General features: G+C 53.3%; 1 protein-coding gene across 5 annotated transcripts; it reads left to right on the top strand.

The window, feature by feature from the left end:
• The first annotated feature begins 89 nt into the window (after positions 1-89).
• Positions 90-18163, top strand: APOD (apolipoprotein D). 5 transcript variants are annotated; one of them, XM_080410132.1, is made up of 6 exons: positions 90-1721; positions 5873-6079; positions 13116-13269; positions 13560-13681; positions 15506-15594; positions 17005-18163. In XM_080410132.1, the coding sequence occupies exons 1-6, from the start codon at positions 1663-1665 to the stop codon at positions 17238-17240; spliced, it is 867 nt and encodes a 288-aa protein (XP_080266258.1). In that variant the 5' UTR covers positions 90-1662; the 3' UTR covers positions 17241-18163. The 5 variants fall into 5 exon arrangements, with proteins under 5 accessions (XP_080266258.1, XP_080266260.1, XP_080266261.1 ...); XM_080410134.1 differs by lacking the exon at positions 5873-6079; XM_080410135.1 differs by lacking the exon at positions 5873-6079 and having other exon boundaries at positions 90-1831.
• The last annotated feature ends 679 nt before the right edge of the window (positions 18164-18842 follow it).

The following is an 18842-nucleotide window of genomic DNA, read 5'->3' as shown; positions in this document are numbered from 1 at the left end:
TCTGTGTCTCTGGTGCTCATTTCTACATTGGTTTTCCCACCTTTTTTGAATCCGAGGTTGGGATTTAATTGGATTCGGTAATTAAGGAGGGTGGTGGTTCAGCAGGTAGTGGTACTGTGGGGGCTCTGTGAGAACTGCCTGGAGCAGAACAGGCGGCATGACCTATTTCATCAGCAGAAGGCAGCTGGAGAGGCCTCTCTGCAAACACACACCCCATCGGTGTTTGTATTTTACGTGTGTCCCTCAAATGACAGCATTGAGAGTGGTGCTGCATATTATTCATCGCCTCAGTGCTCTCTGCATGTAACTCATCCAAGTGCTACAGCTGCCTGGTAATAAGGATTAGCTCTTCTCACAGACAGAAGGGAGACTTGTGAGCCAAGAAGTGTCAAAGGCCACGCAAGGACCTTGTGGCCAAGTCAGGGTTAGGATTTCACAGCCTGTGAGCCCCAGCCCCTTCCTCTGCCCCCTGAGAAGCGCTCAGGTGAGCTGTCAGTGCCTGCTCTGGTCTCTGCCTGGGTGTGGAGCTCTGGGTGGATGCTGGGGGAAAGAGGAGCAGAGCGGTGGTGCAGGAAGAGAAAGTATCAAGTGTTTTTGGTACAGTGTAGATGATCGTATGAACTCTGAGCCAGCCAAGCAAAGCTAAGGTGACCGAGCAGGTCCCTTTCCCATCTTGAGCTTCCAGCAGCTGTTCAGTGTCCAGTGGAAACTTGGTTCTGAACTCTGTTTTCGGAGGCAGCCAGACCCTTGTTTTGCACCATACTGTTGCATTAATGCAGGCATGATCATTGTCTTGTTGCTGAGTAACGGAGAGAAGAAATCTCAATTCCATTTGTCTGAGCTTCAAAGCCAGAGGATGAAGGAGATGGAAGTTCCGTGAAAACCCCTGGAAATCCATGCTCGTGGCTGCTGTGGTATCCTAGGAGGAGTTGGACTGCCAAAGGTGCCTGGGGCTTTTTTTTTCCCCCAAGGGCCAGCTTCTGAGACTGTGGCACATCCTACTTTTTTGCACGTTTCTCACAATGCTTTGGAAGACAGCAATGGTCCAGCTCCTTGGTGCACCCTTTAGCCTTTGTAAAGTGCTTCTGTTTTCCCTTTCAGATCATAGTTCTTTATGATGACACTGGAAACCAAGAGGTGGTCTTCTGCTTGTCATGTTTGCTCTGGTTCAGCTGAACACAGCGAGGGGCCTCCTGGGGCCCTTTGGGACAAGCACTGTGAGTCTGGATACTCCAGATCTCTTCAGGTTCTTTCTGTCTTGACCAAAAAATCAAGTCCCAAACCAGTGGCAAGTCTCAGTGTGTCCCCCAGACCTCATGTTACCTGTGGTTCCTGGTTTAGCCCCAACACGAAACTTCCGCTAGCAGCAAAAGGAGAGTTTAGAAGACAAAGTTTATTGCAAGTGAAGTGAATAAAGATCATCTCTAAAAGCCAAGAGAAACCTGAAGTCACATCTGAGTGGCAAGAGCTGCAGAGGAAGTGGTTCCTTTCAGGCAGAGGCGAGAAGCAGCAAGTTGCTATGGAGATCCCTCATTGATAGTCCTGTGTGTGTTTATCTCTGCAGTGAGCTACACACAGGAGGGGAATGTACGCTGCTTCCTCTGGGCTTCAGAAATCTTTACCACTGTCATGAGTGGCTGATGTCCTAGGTTTGCTGTTCTGATGTGGCTGAAGATCTCAAAGCAGTTGCAGAGCTGCCCAGGAGGTGTGCTGCACCAAACGTGAGCTGTGAAGTGTTCCTGGGAGCTACGCGTGACACTACGCTGCGCTGATGGGCGACATGCAACATCTGGAGGAAAATTTGTAGGCGGTGGGATGTGATTTCTCTTAGGTAATGTTAACCTTCAGGATATTTCCATGTGCCACTTTGCGCCCAGGTGGTGACCCCATAGGTGCTGTCTGGTTACTGAGCACAGTGCTCAAGGGGTGCCAGAGTGTTAGCAAAGCAGCTGCTCTCCCCTGCCTGGTGGGCTCAAGCTGATGGGTATCCCTGTTCCCAGCCAGATGGTGTGTGTGACTAATTTGTGGTCTGTTGGCATTGTCATGTAACCTGTTGCTTTGACACCTGGGATGGAGGTGATAGGTGTTAGGAAAAGTTTAGGATTTGAGAAGCGCTTCTTGCGTGTCTGGCTTTGAACCTGCAGCTGAGGAACTGCCCCCTGCCAGATGTGTTATTGGTAAAAGGAGGCCAGCCATGGCAGCGCTTTCACACACAGCAATGGCCCTGAAAACAGGCTGGGAGATCACCCGGGGCAGCTTTGCTCTGCCTGACAGGCCCTTGCTTCTGCTTCCCTGCTGGTGCTTTCCCTGCTCCCAAAGGTCTCTGCGTGGGGACACAGTGCCTCCCAGGTGGGCTGCTTCCCCTGGGGCTCCTTGTCTTCCTTGAGAAAAAAATCAGGAAAAAATACCAGCGCTATCACCTAGAAAAAAATTAAGCGTTCAACACGTCAAACAAAGATTAGGAAGCTGTGCTAAAGATCTCCACCATGGCCACAACAGGTCAGGAAGGCTGCTTGAGGTCCTGCTTTGCAGAGAGGTGCTGTCAGCAGCCAGGGTAGGGCAGGGGAGCAGGGTGCCTGTGCAGGCTTGCGGCTGCTTCTGCTCAGCGGCACCCAGCTCTGCAACACTGCCACCCAGCGCAACCGGGAACAGGAGTCTTGCTTGGGATTTTAGAAACTTTAAGTCTTAGGAAACCCTGGGTGGCTTTATTTTTCTAGCTCGGAGACCTCCCCTCCTACCCCAGCCCCCGGAGTGTGATGGTGCTGTGTAAATAGCAACGGCAGCACCTGCCTTTCTGCTTGGGGTTTTGAAACATGAGTTTTCAGCTGCTTCTGCAACCACAATGCTGAGAAATGTCTTAGAAACAAACCAAAATCGATACCAGCAGGTTTCTCAGCCAGCAGCCTGAGCCCTGGGGTTTGGAGAGATGCTACAAATAGCACGAGCATTTGTAAGAGAGCCAGCTCCACCTCCGGAGCCTGGCCTGGAGCCAGATACAGTTAATTCATTCTCAGCAGTGCTGGAAGGGCCACAGGGATGCTACTGATACAGCCGTATCATCCTCTCCCCTGGCAGTCTTTGAGGAAGAGAGCAGACCTGTGTCTTTACCTCAAAACGGTGATGTGACGCAATACCTGTGCCCTGACAGAAGCTTCTGGGGAGGCACAAGACAGCCGTGCGCCCAGGTCTCCTGCAGCATGCAGTGCCTTCTCTTGTGGCGTCCCGGTAGAGAAGCAGGATGTAGGGAGAAGTGTGCGCGGAGCTGAGAGCTGTGCTGTGAGCACAGTCCTGCCCTGCCCCAGGCGTGTGGGCGGTGGGGCTGACCGGTGGCACCAGCGTGCTGCTGCAGGAGGCAGCTCTGGGCACAGCGGCCGGCTGAGCCAGTGTTCAGGTGTGGTGGCCACCTACATGGTGCAGTGAAAATGCGGTAATTCACTTTCCTCAGGGTGGTTTAATTTGGTTCCCTGAGGGTGCTTTACCTTAGCACTTTTTGCCAACGGAGCAGTAACGGGTGGGTCTGCCCACCCCCTTGCCTGTGGATGTGTAGCATCGCTTTCCTCTGCCCTTAACAGAGAAGCTGTTTGTGCTTTGGTCCCCTAGGTATGGCCAGGGAGGCATTTTCTAGTCTCTTCTGATAAAATACACCATTATCAGGTTATCCTTCATGAAGAAACCCCCACCATCAAGCAGCTTTGAGCCCTAGGGAATTGATGTGGAGAAAGATCCTGAAGTTTTCTGGCTTTTTGGAAAAATCTGGTTTTTTTAAAGAGTGAGGGTTTCTAAGATTCGATGCTACTGCTATGCCATTGCCAGCTACGCAGTTCCGTAGCCCTTGCATCATGAAATTAGCTCCGATACCATGAGTTTTATGGGTTTGCTTTGAAGAGCACATGGTGACATTTGGTCTGCCTATTACCAGTTTCTTGCTCTTGCCTTCCTCTGTGCCTGCCTGTTCCTAGCCAGCATGGCACAAGGTTGTCCACCCCCTGAGCATGGCCCCTTGTATGAAAGCTTTCTCATGCAGGACCTGGCAGATGATGTTGTGAAAAGCAGTGACGTCCCCCAGTCTTTGCCAGCTCCAGCGCACAGCCAGAGCAGCTCTGGTCACCTCTGACAATAGCAATAGCAGATATTCCTTCACGGTGTTTGCCAAGACATTAATACAAGTAGAAATGGTAAAATGAAAGAAAGGATTTCTGCTTTGATTGTAGAGAGGGCATTCCGCAGAGTAACCAGGTAAGAGCTGGTCTGTTTTCATGGTGTAACGGGAAGACTTCTGCCTAGAACTGTGATCCAGCACTTCTGGTCCTGGCACTGCCACTGCCTTGTTAAGTGTCCTGAACAAATCCTCTGCCTGCACCAAGCTCCCTTACCATTCCGGCCATCTTTGCCACAGCCCTGCCCATGCTGGAAAAGAGAAAACCAAAAAGTATACATTGTGATGCGATGCAGTACTGTTTCACTCATTTTGTTGTGTAACTGAAGCCAGAACAGGTGTTATCTCCCTTCCCACAGGCCAAATGACTTCTTGTGGCAGAATAAAAAATGTGGCATCTCCAGTCTTCTGCATGAAAGCTGCTATAAGTGACTTATAAAGTCCTCTGAACTTTTATAGCTCCAGGGAGGCAGGTGCCAGGGCTGAGGGCAGACATTAACACTTGTGCTGCTTTTAAATGGGCACCAAGGTTAACCATCACCCCACCGGCACCTTGCCCGGGGACCTTGAACTGCAGCTTGGGTGAAAGCTCTACATTGTCTCTTACTACGTAACTCCAGGGCCTCCCTGGCAGAGCAAAGCTGCTTCCAGGGGTGCTGGTGGTACCTGTGACCTTGTGGGGTCAACTGCTGTAGGAGTCGTTTTGCTGGTGGGACTTTAAGGAGGGTTCCTGTGATGGTCATCCAGCAGGCTGCCACCACCCCGAGCCCTGGCGTTTCCTTCCCGGGGGTGTTGAAGCGTTTGGAGCACAGCCAAGCACCTTCCCTTTCCAGCTCTGATGAGATGCAACTGGTGCTCCAGGAAGCTTGACTAACAAGGGAGCTGGCAGGAGAGGGAATGCACTCTATCAAGGCCCGATGGCTCCACCACCGGCTGCAGGGAGGGATGTGGCAGTCCCTGTGTCCCACCGGAGACATCCAGTCGGTGGCTGGAGTATGACTATATGGGTTCTCTTCCTGTAGAAGGCAGTGCACGAATGCTTGCACAGGTACTGACCCTGGCAGCCCTCCAGAGAAGATGGGGCTCAAGTCCTCCAGTACGGCCAAGGTGCACATTAGCAAAGTGCCTGCGGAAAATCTGCCTAGGGACTTGGGAAAGGCTTTGAGGTGGTGACGGCCACCTTTACAGAGGATGAGACAGTGCGGTGGCTTGCCTCTGGCACGAGGCGGCTTAGAGATGGTGCAGGACAGAGTCAGCTGGGGGGTGCAGTGGTCTGTCTGTCATAACAAGGTACTCCAGCACTGAGTTTTCTTGGGGCCCGCACTGGGATGGGGATGGGGATGGTGCTGCTGCGCCACATGCCCATACAGGTAGCCCCTCTCCTCCCCATCTTCCTCACACGCTCTCAGCCTCCACACGAAGGCCCAGCCTCATCCCCTCCCTGCACACACTCTTCTGCCCCGCACCTTTATCAGCAAGTGAGCCCCTAAGACTCTGTAACACCCAAAAGCACATCTGGACCTTCTTTTTCAACCACGGGCACTTTTCCACCCACCCCTGAGCCACGCGTAACCTGCCTGGTTCCCTCAAGCTTTGGGGACACCCGTGGCAGGTGGCCCCTGCCCACCTGCAGCACTAAGAGGAGCAGGAAGCCCCCACCTCGCTGGGGGCACGGCCGGCTCCGGCCCCTGGCTCAGGCAGCTCTCCCTCCTGCAGGCATGGGCAGGAGCCAGCTTCCAGCTCTGCCTGCGCACAGGCTCTCACAGACTCAGCCAGCCCCAGGTGGATCCATCGCATCCCAAGGAAGTTCCTACACTCCTGTACGTGTGAGAAGCTTTTGCTCCGTTCCATGGATAACAACCGTTTTGCAAGAATGTCTGGGAATGCAAGGTTTTATGATGTCTGTTGTCATAAACATTCAAGGTAATTGGATAACGCATCCGCTGTCTCAGTCCAGGTCTCTTTGCACTGGAATACATGCCTGGCTAGTGTCTCTGGGGTGCAGCACAGACAAAAGAACTTTTAACACCGTCTAAACTAATCATTCCTAAAATCTCCCAACTTGTCGGAATGAAACTCACCATGAATGGTATCTCTGTGCAGCTTCATACTGTAACTACGTATTGAATCAAAGTCAGAGCACTGACCACTGCATTTATGTTGTTTATTTTCTGTGTAACATAAACTCTGGTCTAGCAAACACTTAGGCCTGTGTCTGAAGGCAAGGCATGCGCGGGCTCAGCGCCCTCAGTGCGGCTATTCATGGGCAGGGCCAAACACATATGCCAGTGTCTTCGCGCTCTGCAGCCTCTGCGGAGCGATGAACTTGCTCTTTCAGAAAGGGATTCTTAAAATTCTCCTCTGACCTGTGGTGTGAGACTGGGGGGGGGGGCTCAGAGACAAGGGCTGGAAATGCTGTGCTGGCTGGTGAAGTCCATCAGGGCTAAAGTGCCACCCTTGGATCTTCCTGGTGTATATATAAAACTGCCTTTGTCCATAGGAGTGGGGGATATCTGAGGGTCTGAGGCCACCCTCAGAGTCTGTGCATGATTCCTGCGCTCCTGGTAGATGATGTGGGTTGCTGACTTGAAGCTGGCTCCGAAGTGCTCCCGCAGCAGGAGAGCCCACGTCTCTGCTGAGGGGCTCCTCGCTGGGCTGGCAGGATGGCATCATCTGCAGGAGATTTCTTAATAGTGTTTCTTAATGCAATAGAGCCTGTCCTTTCTTTCTGTGAGTGGAGCTGCAGTTACGCACACGTTATAAATCAATGTCAGGAGGAAGGTGTAGGTTGTATATAGGTCATAGAAAATATAATTGTGCAACTGCATTAACGCATTCCTGAGCTAAGGCGCTGAAATATGGTTTAGCTGCAGAGAATAGGGCTGTGGGTTTTAAATAGCCTTAGTCGGGCGTCTCTTGGATGGAGCTGGTGGTGCTGGGAACAGATCACCGTGCCTCCTCCGGGGGAACAGAAAGTCCCTTTGCAGAAGGCACTCTCAAAAAATGTTTAATGACATTCTTTGAAGTGGTTAAAATATGCATTATTGTGCTGGGGGCTGCTGAGGAGGTCCAGAAAAAGGCATCACAAGTGTGTGGGGGAATGTGGGAGCTATCCCCCGTGAAATGGGGTGCCTGGCATCTGTGGGAATAACCCAGCAGCAACGTGCAACAACAACAGGTTTTTTACCCTATTTAGCAGCGTAGAGGACCTTGGTGTGGGGCGCTGCTGGTGCTGAAGAGCCGGGGTTAAGGGCACTGCCTGGACTCTGGTTTTCACGGCGAGCACAGGCAGGGGGAAGACGCCGCTGCACCAAATTTCATCACTGCTCCGGTTCTGCAACGTAGTTCTGTTTGCAGGGATTTGCCTGCTTCTTTTTTATACCTCTTTGTCCTTGTTTTTCTTTCTCTCTGTTTTGTTTTTTTCTGCTCTCCTAAGAGTGGGGATCCCTCTGGCTCCTTTCTCCAGGAACTTGGGCCTCAGCAGCAGTGCCAAGCAGGTCAGGGAGCCTTTCTCAGAGCCCAGGCAGAACCACTGCCAGCCCTGCATGACAGGGTTTGTCCCTTAAATAGCAATATCTTTTTTAGTTTTCCAGCTTCTTAAATCTCTCTCGTTTTGTTTTCTTGTGTTTTGAATACATAATTGGGTAATTCCCAAGGTGGTGAGCTACTCACTAATTGTATATACATGAATCACAACATCTTTCACGCCTTGTTGGACCAAGTTCCTGTATCCCATAGTCCAGTTCACACTTCCCAAAGTCTGTTTACTGCCTTTGGTGTCATAACTGTAATTTGAAATGTTACTCCATTTTACATAAACAGATTTCAAAGCACTTTCTGCCACTCCTAGAAACAGAGGAAAATTCCCACCTGCCTTCCATTTCTCTGTCTTGTTTCCTGCAAGTTCATTTCTGTTTTTATACACATGTCACAACTAGTCTGGCAAAGCCAAAGCCCCATTTCCTTTAGAGGAGGGAGAAAAACAACAAAAATGAACTCACAGGGGAAAAGACAGAGAAAGGGAGGGAAGACACCTCCTGAGTGGGGAACAGCTGTCATTGCAAACGACGTCGTCTCCGTGGTGGGAATCTCAGGATTCCCAGGATATCCTGGGTCCCAGTATATGGCACCTCAGCACTGCAGGTCCCGCAGAGAGGCTCCAGCAGCGAGGCTTCAAAGGCAGCAGAGCTGAAGACAATCTGTTCATGCATAATGGTGCAAAATGGCCATGCCCATGGCAGCTCTCCCTGTATTTGGGTTGCTCCGACACCATCTGGAGAAGAAAGAGCTTCCTCGTGGGGACAGGCAGGGAGCCCCGGGCTAGTGGCTTTCAGTGCTGGAGCTGGTGGTGTTGCACAAGCGAAGGGTATGCCCAGAGCTCCTGGCCCCTGCTGTGCCTCTGCCAGAGCCTTTTCCTCCTGTAAGAGCCACGGCAGCTTCTTGCCTGTCCTAAGTAATGTCAAGGATCTCACCACAGGGTTGGGAGGACAATATCACTCTGGCTGCTCTCCCATCCCATGGCAGGTGGAAAGCTGCAGGGGGCTTCTCTGCAGCTGCTGAACTCCCAGCTGGGGACACAGTGTGATAAGACAGCCTTTCCCTGGGGAGCCAGGTCCCCAGCAGGCCTGGCCAGCTAAAGCTTCTCTGTTACAAAGGTGCCTGATTTCAGGGTGGCCTGGGGTGCGCAATGGGACAACGTCACTTCTGCACTAAGCCAGGCTGGCTGCTGGTAGAACTTCACAGGTGGTGTGGCACTGCCCTGTCCCAGCCCTCAGCTGGATGGATTTTATCTGCAGCTCCAGCTTATTCTAACAAAGGGGTTTTCTTTGCTGGCAGCACTCAATGCGCTTGGCTCCTCTCCCTAGGGCCAGCCAAACTTTGCCTCTCAAATGGACAACCGAGTAACATGAGAAAATGCCGGCCAACATACCCCATCCATATGTGACCCGAATGCAGTGCTGCCTTACCCCATGCACGGAGTGTGACCAGCCTCAGCGTGTATGTGCCTGGCACAAAGGGCTGCCTCACCTGCCCACCCCTGGACATGCTGTGTAGCTCGTGCCACCTCACTCTGTGCGTGCCTTGCACCCACTCCCACCTCCCAGTGTGCACACGCTGCCCATACACCCATCCGCACCTCGCAGGCAGCGCTGCCCTGACCTCCAGCCCCCGCAGCACTTCACCCTCCATGCGCTGTGCATGCGCCCCGTACGCCTGCCTTGCAGCTGCCTCATCACCCAGAAATGTGGGGGAGGCTTCATTCCTGCATGAAGTGTTTGGAGTGTGTCTGCTGCCCCTCTGCTTTGCTCTGGTTTCTCCCCAGCTCTCCTCGGTCCTGTCGTCCTACCCCTGCTCCAGCTTCCTGCCCTTTGATGTGTCTCCCCTCCTCTGCTCCAGGGTATGAACTGCTTACTAGGTGGAGATGACTTCTCCCCACCCCGCAATTAGGTGCAATTATAAGGTCATGCTTTTCCCCAAACCCTTGCTCTGGTGTGCACTGAAGGTGGGTGGGCTCAGGAGCAGAGCTCTGCTCCGGGCTAACAACAGGCAGGACACAGAGCAGGGCCCTGGACCGTGCGGGCGAGCAGCGCCAGTAAGTGTTGGAGGTGGGATGACAGGAGGGTGCTGGCAGTGCGGGGGATGTGGTGGCTGCTGAACATGTCCTGGCCTGGTGGCCCCTAGCAGGGACGCAGCTGCAGCAGCCTGAGCCTGCTCCATTCCAACACAGGAGCAGCAGATGGCTGGGTGCTTCCCGCTGTGGTCAGGCAGAGCCCAGAAATGTGCCCCTGGGGAAGGTGCAGCCAGTGTTTTCCTGGAGACAGGTCCCAGCAGCCAGCTGTCAGCTCTCCTCATCTGTGCTTCACAGCCTTGGCACCCATGGGAGTGCAGCCAGGGAAGGAGCGGGGCTCCATGGGGGCTCCATGGGCTGCAGCCCCTGGCCTTCTGAAGGTGCTGCCTTTGGCTGGAGGTGGGACCTCTGCATCTGCTTCCGAGGCGTAGGTTTGCTTCCACCGCTGTTGGTGCTGGCTGCGAGGGAGCTGATAGATACAGCAAAGCACACCCCACATGTCATTCTCGCTGGGGGAGTGTCAGCTCTTGGTGGCTCCTGGCTCCTCATCACCTCCTTGGCCATGCCCCAGGGGAATGCACGCTCCTGCGGCAGGTTTTGTGGAGCATGGCCGGGTGAATGCCTCACTGCTCCAGGTTGACTTTGGCCGCAGGGTGCCAGGAGCCAAAACTGCAGTGCCCAGCCACCCAGGCATGTCTCTGGCAGGGCAGCCCTTGGGTGCTGGGCAGTGCCTGAAGGCCAGTGGGAGCATGAGCCCCTCCTGCTGCAGCAGGGCAAAAGGCAGGGCTTCATCAGAGCTGCTCCTTCCAAGGGCAAAATGCTGCCACCGCAGTCACAGAGTCCTCGCTCCATCCCGTAGTGCTCCACATGCAGATGTAGATATGTACACAGGCACACCTCCACATGCCTGTCCTCATGCACACGTATTAAATGCTCTGCTGCCGCCAAGGCTGGCCATGCTGCACTGCTTTCTCCTCTGGTTGCTCTGCAGGATGCAGGCAGCCAAGCTCAGGAGAAAAACTGAGCTTGCCGGCCTGCTGTGTGGGGGAATCCCACCTCCACAGTGCACTGCAGCATGGCAGCACTTGTACCGTTCGGGTCAGGGTGTCTGTCCAGGGTTTTTCTGATTTCTAACCTGTTTGTATAACAAGAGATGCAGATGAACGTGAGGTTTGCAGAGGGTCTGCAGGACACCTCTGGCTTTGACCTAGGCAGCCAGAGAAAACCCGTCACGAACACAGACACAGTGGCTGCCAAACCGCTGAGGGAGCAGTGTGCAGGCAGGGAGAGCCCCTGCGTGCTCCCCTGTCCCGTGCCACGTGCTGCTGGCAGGGCCATGAAGCAGGGACTCCCCTGAGCTATCACCCCTGGCCAATGCTTCTGGGTCTGCATTGGGTGAACCATGCTCAGCCACTGAGGTCCTGGGAGCACCTTGGCTGTGGCCAAGTTTCAGGGCACCCCTTGGCAGCACAGCCCCAGTAAGGGACAGGACTGAGCTACTTGTGGCTCTTGGTGGCATTTAGGCAGCCAGGAGCTCAAGAGTATGTGTGTGTATGTGTGTGTGTGTGTGTGTGTGTGTGTGTGTGTGTGTGTGTGTATGGCACGTGGAGCAGTGTGTAAAAACACACCTAGAGTGAAAGTCTCAACAGAGATTAGATTAAAAGAAAATGTAATTAAACACAGGGAGCATCCTGTCTATTACTCATCCTTCCTTGCATAACTCTTGGGACTGGCTGCCCTCACAGGTGGCTGCTCTGCTGTCAAAGTCATTTACTGGGCACCTGTTGGAAAAACCGCCAGGTCAGCACAGAACTAATTGCCCCGGCATCTTTCCTTGTAGCGAGATTTAAAAGTCTAGAGGAAAAATTGCTGAGAGTTCTTGCAGCTCCCCAGATGAGCCTGCAAAGCCTCCTGCTACTTAATTCTCCCCATGTACTCCTGTGAGTGACAGTGATGGGGACGAGGACACTGTGGTGGCCCAGAGGGTCTCCAGGGCTCAAGTGGCCCCTGGCAAAGGAGGTTGCACATCCCCTCCTGGGAGCGTGGTGATGACTGCTGCTGGGCCAAGGGGAGCAGGATGGAAGCTGCTGCTGTCCCCAGCCCCTCTCAAAGGCTGCGGCACTTCTCCCCTTCCCCTGCTGTTTGCACCCAGGTCCGGGTGCTCTTGTGAGTGGCCAAACAGCAAAGAGCTCTGCAGCTGCGGATCGACACCCAGACACATGGGGTGCCTTTGTTCGCCTGGGTGAGCCGCCAAGTCACAGCCCATCTCCAGCTTCGTACCAGCTGCAGATCTAAAGCAGCTGACCGGCCTGCCAAAAAAACAAAACACGTCGAGGACCAGGGAGTGGCTTGTGCTAGTGCTGAATAATGATGATCCCTGCACGCTTATAAAACGACGAGGCGGAGAGCTCACCACAGAGCTGTTCCTTGCAGCCCTGCTCCTCTGCAGAGCATCACTGCACCTCATCAGCCAAGGTACGTTTCTGAATTAAGAGATTCAAAATGGGGACTGTGTTTGTGTCTGCAGCGGGGCCCATGCCGTGTGGCTGGAGACAGATAGGGCTTTTCCTTTAAACCTGGCGAAAATGCTGCCACTGCTCCTGTGGAGGAGTTTCTGGCCAGGGAAGTAGAGCAGCCCCGTGCTGCAGGGTCTGTAGGTGCCGACCTGCCCCAACCTGGAGCACATGGGCAGCGTCCCGGCTCCAGGGGCTGCTTGGGGGTGAGCAACAGAGCTCCTGCCTCTGCTCCGCAGTTCAATGTGTCCTTTCCCTTCTTGCAGCATGCTTTTGGGGGTCAGTTCATGTTTTATTTGAGTCTTGACCAACTTCCCCACCCTGCAGTGCCATGTACATCCTGGCACACAGAGACGCCCCCGGAGGGAGCTGCACTGTCCCTCCCACCGCCTTGCAGTGCCAGCCAGCCCTGGCACACGTGGGGATGTCCCTCTTGCCTTGCAGGCTCCTGCATGCCCACACTGCTTGCTTCCACGTCCCAGGGCCCAGGCTCTGTCCCAGCTCTGGAGCATTTTTGTTGTGCTCCAGCATCTTATAGCAAACATCTCTTCCCCTTCCTTCGGCTTTGGACAGATGACAATGCTCCTGTGTGTCCTTGGGCATATATCACCCCTGCATCTTGCTAGGTATCAGATGTGCGTGATGGGTACAAGTGCTCTCACCAGGCATTGCCTTGCTTCCTGTGCTGCTGCTGGGCACAGCCTGAGCACACACAGGGTTTCAGGCTGTTTTGGGCTGGGGACTTCTTTGGCACAGTGCCTTTGTGCTCTTCTCATGATCCTTTTGTCCTTGCTGTGCCCCCAGGGTGCCCTGCTGCACATGTCCTATCCTTCTTGCCATATTTCACACCCAGCTCAGCCATTTTCATTCTCCCCAGGTCCATTTCCCGCCTGCATCCCGGCACAGCCATGCTGGGCACAGCAGTGCAGCTCTCAGTCCTGCTCAGCCTCCTCGGCTTTGGGAAAGGCCAAATGTTTCACATGGGACCATGCCCAGATCCACCGGTCCAAGAAGACTTCGATATCAACCAGGTGTGAAAAACTTCTAAGAACCTCACAGTGGGTAGGGAGTTAGGCTAAGGGGGCACAGGAGGATGGCAAACTGCTGGGTGCCTGGGAGGGGTCGGCAGGTCTGGCCTCAGCACCCTGTGCCGGAGCTGCCAGCGTGGGTCTGTGGCCCCGCTGACCCCCCGCAGCCTCCTGTGCCACCGATGTGGGTACTCAAGCAAACTGAGCAGGCAAAACTGTGGCGGCAAATGAGCCAGGCCACTCTGCCTCAGCCCTCTTGTGCTAAAAGCATCTCTTCGGATTTTTTCTATCAGTATTTGGGGAAATGGTACGAGATAGAGAAGCTGCCCTCAAGCTTCGAGAAAGGAAGCTGCATCCAGGCAAATTACTCGCTGAAGGAGAATGGGAAGTTCAAAGTGATCAACAAGGAGATGCTGTAAGTGTTTGTGCTCAGGCCATGTCCTCATTGCAGCAGTGGCATTCCTGTCACGTCACTTGCCATCCGGGGGGGTAATTTTTCTCTAAATTGCCTGTTTCTGGGTCCGGGGGTGCTGGGGGAGGCATCCTGTGGCCACAGTAGCTCTTCTGGGATAATGGGCTTTGCTGTGGTTACGGCAGAGGTGTGGGTCTCTGGTTTCTGCCAGTGCTTCGCTGGGGGTCGTCACCAGCCCTCTCTCTTGTCTGAGGTGAGTAATGAGAAAACAGATCAATTGCACATGGCTACTCCAGTGTGAAATAGCTTGGTTCTCCCCCGTGACTGGTTTGGGATCCCTGGTGATGGCTGAGAAGCCGGATGCCCTGGGTCCTGTCCCTGGGGAGTCACAGGGCTCGTTTATGGGGCGACAGCCACCACCTCATGCCCCTGCGTTCTGAGAGGTGCCTGTGCCCTGTGCTCCTCTCTGCTCTGGAGTAAAGGTACCCGATGAAAAGGGGCAGGGAGAGTGAAGCACATCGTTCATTCTTACTTAAGCAAGTATTTGTCAGCCTTTTTCTGGAGCATTTACCTTGCACCGGTAGTAACTACTGTGTAAGGGGATCGGCAATCATTGCCAGTTTAAATCAGTGAGCAAAGTGAATCCACTGATTGTTCCCTTTATTATACATGATATTTTGCAATTATCCTGAGCCCTCCTGGCCTTTCGCATGGACAGATGCATATATTAATTCATCTGTTTCTACCAGCATCCCCGGCTGTCGTGGGCTGCTGCTCCAAGTGGCTGAATGAATGAGGGAGTGAGTGGTGAAGGCAGCGCTGTCCCCTGCGCTTCCTGGCATGGATGGGGACTTTGTTCTGGCTCACAATAACAACAACGTAGCAACACATCACTGGTGTCCGGCAGAGAGAAGCGTCCATGCAGCTCGCTGACTGCACAGCGCTGTCTCTGCAGCTCCACTGCTAGGGCAGCGCCTGGCAAACAGCTGGCCATTCACTTGTGCCTGCATTAAGCTGCAGGGGATTCATCTGACCACCGTGTCACCACGGCAGCAGCCGGGGACCCTGAAATGTCAGGAATATTTTGGGTCAGGTGTGCACTGTGCATGGCTCCAGCATTAGTCCCCTGACCTCTGCTGCTGGCAGCATTAGCTTCTCCCTCCTTGGGTGTCCCTGTTTCACAGGCAAGCGTGAAACTTTCCTGCCCTGCAGGCAGCATCCAGGTCTTGAGGCATCTGGGGGAAAATGCAATTATAGAACAGGCAGCCTGAGTCACAGGGCTTGCTTGCCAGTGGTCTGAACCAGCAGTGAAACAAACCCTGGCATACCAAGCAGGGGCAGGTAATTTGTGTGCAGAGGAATGTGCTGTGACCTGGAAAAAATGCAGGTGATTAAACAGACGTGAACACAGGTCTTCCACAAGCAGCAGAAGTTGAGCTGCTCCCTGGCACATCCGAGATCAGTGCTGGGATCCTCCCATTCTGTGCAGAGTGAACTTGCTCTCCCTCTTCTCGGTCACTGTCCCACGGCACTGAAGATACACTGCTGCCAGGGGCACAGGGACAGAGGCACCCTGGGGTGCTGGAGTGGTTTAACCTGGGAGAGCATTTGCCCTGCTGTGCCTAGCCCAGGACTTGGTGTGCCCCGGGTGCTGCTGAAGCCATCCCTAGGGGTGAGCTGTCCCTCCAGGGATGCTGTGGTTAGCTGGTACATGTTTCAGCCACCTCTTGGCAGGTGGATGCATCAGGAGGGATGACTTAGTGGAAGAAGGAAAAAAAAAAAAGTTATTTCACATTCTCCTTATTTCTCACCTTGTTCTCCCCTTAGTTCCAATGGCAAAATCAATGAAGTCGAAGGAGAACTCATGCACATGGATGTAAAGGAGCCGGCCAAGCTGGGCGTCCGCTTTAACTGGTGTAAGTGTGCAGCTGGGAGGGTCGCAGCCCCCACTGTTTTCCTAGTACCCGCTGACCCCATCGTGGGAGGGCAGTGCCTGCACAGAGCACACACCACTGCCAGGTCATCAGGGGTGCAAAACTAGCAAAGCAAGAGGCAAAGCTCCCCTGGTGACTTCAGTGCAGCATGATGGGACAATGGCAAAGGGTTAGTACAGGTGTTGTGACCAGCAGGCAGGGGTTTGGTGATACTTGTGCATTTACAGCAGCAGCACCTGAAGTGGTGGAGCACTCAGCCGATCTCAAAGCAAGAAAGACCAGCAGCATCACTATCCCTCTAGGTTGTTTCACAGATGCGAACAGGGAGGGAGGAATGTGGGGGAGGTAGCCCCACAGCCGCTGCAAGGGCTAGGAATAGGTTTGTTTTTCTGAACACAGCGGTATAGCTACTAGCCCACCCTGCCTCTGCTTACAAGCACCTTTTAATAATCATTAATAATATGAGGATTTTTGCTTTTTCTTTCCCTGTCAATGTAATGCATGACAGGGCCTCGCTGAAGCACAGTGCGTCTTACTTTGTACAACACTTTCCTCTGTCCACAGCCAAAAAAGAAGTGGAAAGCGAGCAGAAGTCTCCCCTTGGCTCCCTTTTTACTCTGCTCCCTCACACCTTTTCCTTGGTTGTTTCATAACACTCACACAAATGGGTTATTTGGAGAAATGGGTGGAGCAAGAGTAGCTGCAAAGGAGATACAATTACTGTTCATGAGCACAGCCAGACTTAATTATGCACTTCTAAGGCATCACCTGCAGCCATTTCACCTGCAGTGCGTGCAACCCCAACCGTCCTTGCCAAACATGAACCCCAAAGAACCGCACCTGGCACTCCTAATTGCACCAGAAATAAATCATGGGGCACTTACACCTGCCTACTGCACTCGATCCCACTTTCTGCCTGATGGTTTGATGCTGAAGTGGCTGTCCCTCATCAGATCAGATCAGATCAGATCAGATCAGATCAGATCAGATGCGATGCTTTGGTGCAGCAGCCTGATGGAGAACAGAATTTGGCCCGGGTGGCTGGTGCTGGTGGATGTGCTGAGCCATGCTGATTCCCAGCACCTGGGTTCTCGCTGGTTCCATGAGGCAGGGCACTCTGCAGCAGTGGGTGATGGGGAGGGAGATGGTGGTATGTGCTCTTCAGATAGCCAGTGTCAGCTCTCAGCCATACAGCCCATCCCACCAGCGAGCACCCTCACACAGGTAGGAGTCCTGATAGGCTTTTATAAATTATAGCTCCCTGTACTGACCACAATTACACAGTTCAGGAGCAGCAAAAGTGGGAACAGCACGAGGAGCCACGGCTCTGGTGCCACAGATCAGTGCAGAGTTGGTTGTACATCGCATACATGGTGCCCTTTTTTCTCCTAGTCATGCCTTCTGCCCCATACTGGGTCATCTCCACTGACTATGAAAACTACTCTCTGGTTTACTCCTGCACTAACATCCTCTGGCTCTTCCACATTGACTATGCCTGGATTATATCAAGAGCTCCTGAGATGCACCCAGAAACCGTGGAGCACCTGAAGAGTGTTCTGCAGTCCTACAAGATTGACACTGACAAAATGATGCCCACGGATCAAGATAACTGTCCTCCTGAGATGTAACTACTGGCACACAGCACCGGACCAGCAATGAACTTTGTTGCTTTATTACCCATTAGAATTTCTCTACATAGCAGAGAAATGTAATAATCCCTTCGCTAACACTAGTTTGCCAGTCCTGAGTTACTTCTTGCTGTCGTTCCCCCTATCGTTCTTCCCCCTTTTTAATCTCACTCTGACTTTTGCAGAGTAACTGACTCATTCAAAACTAACGAGTGAAGAAAAGAAACCCTGAAGTGCAGACATGAAGCTCTGCTGTTGCTGTGAGTCCTCCAGTATGTCGATGGGCAAGGGTATGAGATGTGATGTGTGGGTATTAGTCCTGGGCAAAAACCTTCCATCACCCCCCCCCCCAGGTTTGTTTCCTTTTTTTGTCTTGATGCTTCTGGGCCTGCTAGGAGTTTACGGTGTCTGAGCTACATTGCAGGCATGGCCTTACCAGCGGCGACATCCAGACACAGTGGGTTGGTCCTGCAGCCTGGGAACTGAGAGAGGGGGTCTTGAGTGCTCTCTGGTGTGGGGCTGTAGGCGTATGTGGCTGCCAGGTCAGAAGGTCTCCTTGCTAGAAATCAGATCTGGCTCTTTGTATCTAAAGTCTAAAAATGTTTCATCATCATCGCTCCACCCCCAGTGTCTGTATGTGTCCTCTCTTGCCTCTAGTGAGGCTGGTCCTGCTCTCCCAAGGGTCAGCTCTGAGAGTGCCTTGAAGCAGACAGAAAGAGATGGGGATGCTCCCTTGTCCTCTCTTCTGGAGACTTTTCTCCAAACACTAAGAGATGGCAGGCTCTGCCTGACATCCAGCTTACTGCTTTTGTACGTGCCGAGAGCCTGCTGGGCACTGGACCTGCCCTGGCAGGTGCTCACCAGGCACTGCGACAACTGTGCTTGAATAGCATTGATGCAGCTCATTAAAAATGAAATCAAAATATCCGCTTCGGGTCTTTTGTACCTTCCTAGTTGCATGAGCTTTTCAAGCAGGTGGGGGGAGATCAGTGCGCGGGGTCTGCCCCTCCTCTGAGGCCATGGCACCTCCAGAGCAGGAATACGATGCAACATAAGCAACTGTGTCTGAAGTGGAACGGTTTGCTCCAGGAGCCTGGAAGTCTGTTCAGTTCTCTGGGATTGGATGTGTGGGCTTCCCCCATCCTCTGAACCATGCCAGCAAACCAATGTCACAGCTTTGGCTGGCAGTGACCCCCATGTCCTGCTGCTTTTATTGACATAGAGAAACAACGATGCGGATCTAGAACACCGTAAATCTGCCGGAATCATTCTACACTTACTGTGGTAGGAGCCTGCTCGGTGTGGGAGTGCAGCAAAGCACTTTCTTGCCCTGGGAGGGCTCCAGGAGCTGAGCAGGGAGCTCTTTACCAGCCGGAGGAGGCTGGGTTGGAGGGAGGCCTGGCAGGGGGCAGGAACAACTGCCGTGTTCAGCCCATTCTCCCTTTACACTTTCACACCCTAATGCCACGGTTCCTGCGCCCCAACACAAAACGCTCCAGCCGCACCCTCAGGCTGTAGGGATGGCGGAGGGACAGGCCAGGATGCTGACAGCTACACGGCGGCTCCCAGGTGTGTCACATATTTTTGGGTAGATATTTCATC

The sequence above is a fragment of the Falco punctatus genome (genome assembly GCF_963210335.1).
Source record: "Falco punctatus genome assembly, chromosome: 13".
Taxonomy (NCBI): Eukaryota; Metazoa; Chordata; class Aves; order Falconiformes; family Falconidae; genus Falco; species Falco punctatus.
The sequence above is the reverse complement of the archived record's forward strand: the minus strand, read 5'-3'. Positions and strand labels throughout refer to the sequence as shown.

Excerpts from the sequence above, each read along its gene's own strand:
- APOD (XM_080410132.1), top strand. The coding sequence starts at position 1,663 with ATGTGGCTGAAGATCTCAAAGCAGTTGCAGAGCTGCCCAGGAGGTGTG. Across the intron at positions 13,270-13,559 it reads AAGACTTCGATATCAACCAG|TATTTGGGGAAATGGTACGA; the intron begins GTGTGAAAAACT and ends TTTTTCTATCAG. Across the intron at positions 15,595-17,004 it reads GGGCGTCCGCTTTAACTGGT|TCATGCCTTCTGCCCCATAC; the intron begins GTAAGTGTGCAG and ends TTTTTCTCCTAG.